General features: G+C 32.7%; 1 protein-coding gene across 2 annotated transcripts; it reads right to left on the minus strand.

Moving 5' to 3' along the window:
- Nucleotides 1-342: 342 nt before the first annotated feature.
- LOC137823087 (protein NRT1/ PTR FAMILY 5.1) lies at nucleotides 343-4,271 on the minus strand. Of its 2 annotated transcripts, none has more exons than XM_068628202.2 (4): nucleotides 4,089-4,271; nucleotides 3,739-3,956; nucleotides 2,100-2,653; nucleotides 343-1,318 (listed from the first exon to the last, which is right to left on the minus strand). In XM_068628202.2, exons 1-4 carry the CDS (start codon nucleotides 4,189-4,191, stop codon nucleotides 448-450), a joined length of 1,746 nt encoding a protein of 581 aa, XP_068484303.1. In that variant the 5' UTR covers nucleotides 4,192-4,271; the 3' UTR covers nucleotides 343-447. The 2 variants fall into 2 exon arrangements, with proteins under 2 accessions (XP_068484303.1, XP_068484304.1); XM_068628203.2 differs by having other exon boundaries at nucleotides 3,739-4,008; nucleotides 4,089-4,154.
- Between the last annotated feature and the right edge of the window lie 930 nt (nucleotides 4,272-5,201).

The raw sequence follows: 5,201 nt of genomic DNA on the forward strand, positions 1-5,201 counted from the left end.
AATATAAATAATATTAAAAAAGTCAAATTATATAGCTCAACAAGTTAGTGAACACGGCTTTTTTAAAGTAAAATAATAAAAAAATAAATTAGAAGCCTTACTTGTAAGATGATTTCTGTCAAAAAAAAAGAAAAATGGATTCATGACTTTTTGTTAAAAGGAATTTAAATTCGTATATATAGTTACCAATTTCTTAGAAAGTTATAAAGAAATATTAAACGTTTTTTTTTTCATTTTTCAAGTTTGTGCTTTCAATCACTACTCAACATGCATCCATTTTCTAAATTTCTCAGAAACATTCTTTCCTTCCTGCCACACATCTACTATATATAGTAGTAACAGTTGTTCTAAATTTCAGTATACTAATTGCAATATGCATTATTACTAAACAGCAAATGAATTATAGTAACAGAATTACAACATGTGTGAAATGGTAATACATAATGTTCAAGCTTTTCCTACATGTGATTCTGTCTCTTCTGCCTTCAAAATCTGAATGCCATTCACCTGAATTTCGTTTTCTTTCTTGTAAATGTACCTCCTTTGTGCCCGGAGAAAGAGGCAAAGATTAAGGGCAGATATGAGAAAAAGAAGAGCATAATAGTAATCAATGTGGGTGTCATTCATGTTGTTGCCTAGCCAGCTTTTACCAGTGATCTTCGTTGAAAATTTATCTATGATTGACACGAGGAGGCTGTTAGAGTATTTCCCAGCAGCTACGGTGCTAGTGTAGAAGGCTGTGCCAAGGACTTTCATTTGCTCTGGGGATTGATCATAGAAGAATTCTAGCAATCCACCCATAAGGAAAGTATTTGCAAGACCAAGTAGAACATGTTGAGGCAAGAGCCAGAATATGGTCATAGGAACTACTTCTTCCCCAGTTACATCTTTCTCTCTTATCACTGCCATTCTTCTAATTTCTACACCGTACATGACTGCTGCAGCCAAGACTTGGATGGAAAATCCTATGGCAAGTCTATGAAGCATTTTGAGGCCTCTGTGATGCCCGGTTCTTCTACGCATGAATGGTACAAAGTAAAAGTCGTAAATGGGGAGACAAATGAGAATGGTGACCACTACAAAACTCCATAGGGATGCTGCTGGTATTTGGAAGTTTGGGCCAAGGTTCCTTTCCATTGTTGTGCCTTGCTTTATAAACATTGTCACTTCCACTGCCCAGAAGTTGCTTGGAATTATGATCAGTAGCCAAATCCCAATCATCCCTAAGACAACCTTGTTTGTCTCTACTTGAGTCACTGTGCATGGAGGATTTGAGCCATCTGTTTTGCTTGCTTTTATTGCAGCCTTGTCTAATAACCTTAACAGAGATTTGGAGATATACATATATATTTTCATATTTAATCAAGGAGATAAACACTCAAGAAACGAAATCTCTATAACCCAAAATTATTAAGTGGTCCCAAAATTTGGAATATTTCTAGATTTTGCATACGTCTACTTTAATTTAATCTACTTTAATTTAATGAGAATGTTTGGATTGCGTTAGTTAATAAGATTTGAAGACAAGGAATAATTTATTTAAAAATAAAGTTTATTTAAAAAGTAGAGTCGTTGATTATATTGAAATTTTTTCTTTAATACATGATAAGGTTTAGTTTTAGATCTCTTTAAAGATATTATCACTGAGTTTCTTAGCTACCTTAGATCTAGAACCCTTCATATATATATATATATTCATTTGATTTAATGTCACTATAAGAATTTATTATTTTTTGTTTCTTATTTATTATTTTTTGTTTCTTATTTAGTTGGTAGAGTTAAGGTACACACAAGGATGTTCATTTTGGTTTGGTTTTGATTTGTATATATGAAAAGGTAATCTTTTTCTTATATAGAGGACGGTAACACCCTTAAAGTGAGTCAGTTTAATTTTATTGTTTTTCTGATAAAAAAAAAAAGAAATCTATTTAGTTTTATTGCATGATAAAAATAAACTAACTGATACCATAATATTATATAGTTTTCATCTATTTTAGTTCATATGTCACCTAAAAATGGACCAAATTCATGCAACATCAAATCAAAACATGTGGTTATTAGAATTTATAAACGATAGGTGAGAACAGTGATTAGCGAACCTGAAACGAGGAGTGTGATAAATTTGTCGTCTTCCAGCTGCAATGTAGTGTTCCAATGCGAACTCATGCAGTTCCGAAGGGTTACTAGGAAGATGCAGCTTTCTGTTTCTGAAAGCAACTACGGGGACTCTAAAAAACTCCTTTGCATGGCTCTCACCCATTCTAGATTTGTGCCTATATATTGGGACACCCGTAAAGAAGGAAACAGTGGCAAGTAGAAAACCAATTGCTGATACGCCATACCCCAATCCCCATCCAAATCTCTCTTGAATATACACCAAAAACATTGTTGCAGCTAAAGTGCCACATGCAGTGTTAAACGTCCACCAATTGAAGAATGAGACTTTTAACACTCTTTCCTCTGGTCTGAAGTCATCAAATTGGTCGGCACCAAAAGTTGACAAGTTGGGCTTCAGCATTCCACTGCCTAAGGCTATGGTGTATATTGATAGGTAGAATAGTGTTAGTTGTGTGGTGGATGCTTTGCAAATTTCATTTTTACACGTTGGTTTGAAGCACTCCAGTGTTGCTGTCAGAACCAGCAGCACCATTCCCTGTGTTCATCAATGTCATTGTATTCAGATTTATCATGTCTTCACGTCAAAGGTTTTTTTCTTTCATGAAATCAAAAGGAATAAGAACTATAGTGTCCAATAGCATGCAAAAATTAACAAAGAAAACATGTATTTATAAGAAGAAAGTTTGAAGAACTCGGTCGATGACATTGTATATTACTAAAAATTTGTTTCAAACAACAACTATATTTGTTGGGGATGACCAAATCCAGAACAATGGTAGAGAAGCTAGCAAATTTTAAGAAAATTCTGGATCATCTGGAGACATTGAGGTGAAGCTTGAGAATAAGGATAATACTTTACTTCTTTTAAGGAAGATGATTACGAGTTGAGTTTGAATGTGTTAAAAGTCGAAGGAAAAGAAAATGAATGAGTTTAAGGAGAAAACTGGAAGCAATACTCGTTAGACGATAAGATATAAGTCTCTTCAAATCACTATGTTGTAAAATGAGTGATACTTTTTTGTGTCTTTACAAAACATTTTTATATATTTTACTTTTCTTTATCTAAAATTTAAACTATTATTTCAAAGATTTAACTTTTTTTTAATAAAATAGGTTAATATTATGTTAAAAGTGAATGGTTTGCATGATTATTACTTGATTATATGTTAAACACGTGAACAACTAAAAAAATAGACATGAGAGTAAAAGCAATGATTCCAGGATTTTTTTTTTTTTGAGAAAAACCGTTATTTTGGAAAAGAAAAACGAAAACTCATTTCTTTCATAGAGCTACATATTTAAGTCTTAAAATAATTATTACAAAAGATAATAATGAGGCAATTCATGATTGAGCAATTAAACTCTATGAGAATATAAACTAAAGTGTTAAACAAAGTTTCAAACTAAAAAAAGTTAAAACAATTTTTTAGAATATCGATTTGCCTGAAACACGTTAATACTATTATCAAAGTTGCCCAACTTTGATACTTTAATAAATAAATAAAAATTGAGAAATAGATTTTCTTGTTAAGGGGGGTTTTTATACACAACAGTTTTAGGTAGCAAAGTGTTGTTTTATAGGCTTATATTTAAGAAGAAGAAAAGGTGGAAGGAACTCACTGTTGCATTTATGAGCAAGGCAAAAGTGATGGTCCAAAAACGGCCCAAATAAGAATCTGCTATGTAAGCACCAAGTACTGGAGTTATCCATGCTGTCCCTGACCAGTTATTCACGCTCGTTACTGATGATACCATGTCTTTGTGCAGCTCTGATGTCATATAAATCACCAAATTTGCACTCACCCCAAAGTATGCAAATCTTTCAAATGTTTGGTTTGCTGCCATCAACGCATGCACACACACACGTCATTCATAATAAACTCATCATGCCTGCAACAACCATAAGTGTTTGTGTTTGTGTGTATGTGTATGATAACTTTCCATTACAAAGCTCACAAGTAGTAATTTACCAACAATGAAAATGCAAGCTTTCCATTTCCCAGTTGCAGAAGAAAGCACAGGGCGTCCACTGAGATCCACTGTGCCATCTAAAGTGTAACCTTTCTCTTCCATGCTACAAAATATAACAACAAAGGAAGATGGAACACCAAGTCTTCTTGAGTAAATATATGAATAACAGCACTTGTACACAAAATGATAATGCAATATTCAATATAATTCTATGGAACCAGCAATGGGCACAGTAAACTCTTATTTCATTTGTCTATTTTTCATAAATATGAGTATTTTATTATAAAATTCAACTGGTAGATTTGGAATTGCAGAGGTGGCTGGCTACTCTGATGATGGGCCAGCCACAAGCCCAAACTCTGAAATGCAGTGGCGTGTGTGACTTTTTAGGTGCTTTATGGTCACCTTCCACAGCTCTTTTCAGTGTATGAAAAGATTGTAACAGATTAGTTTATTTCTAATATTTCATAGTGGGAATTTGTTTATATAAATATGTAGTCAATTTTTACCATTTCGTGTTACCTCGTCTTATTTGTTAATACGATGTGACAAATCCTAATGAATGAAGAGTATGGTGTGTTTTATAGGACAAGAACTTTCAATTAAATAATCTGTCAAAAGTGTAACTTTCAATTAAATAAAGAAAATGACGAGTTCTATATTATGTGATGTTATAGTATAGAAGCTATCACTTGAAATGTATCTCCATGAAAAATGAACACAAAATTCTTTGTCCATGACAGAATAACCTTTAATTTGTTTTCTTAGCCATCCATTGCAAGTTTATTTCGTTCCAAACTTTACAACAAGCACAGCATAATATTGGTTATATTGTGGAACAAATTACTTATAGTTTGCTACGGTTCAAAATCCTTTTAGTCCATACACTGGCGAGCTACAGAATAGGTCAATAATATTCTCTCTATTCATTGACAGCTAGCTAATCAATAAAAATAGTGATGGATTCCATACATGAAGAAAATGTAGAATAAATACTTGTCAAGGAAACACTTTTTGATGCAATTTATAAATGGGAATTTTTCATTTTCAAAAAGTTGAAAAAGCGTACCTTCTTAAGTGTTGATGTATTTCTCTTACAAAAATATTGAACA

Source organism: Phaseolus vulgaris, chromosome 9, assembly GCF_051622355.1.
Source record: "Phaseolus vulgaris cultivar YP4 chromosome 9, ASM5162235v1, whole genome shotgun sequence".
Lineage (NCBI taxonomy): Eukaryota > Viridiplantae > Streptophyta > Magnoliopsida > Fabales > Fabaceae > Phaseolus > Phaseolus vulgaris.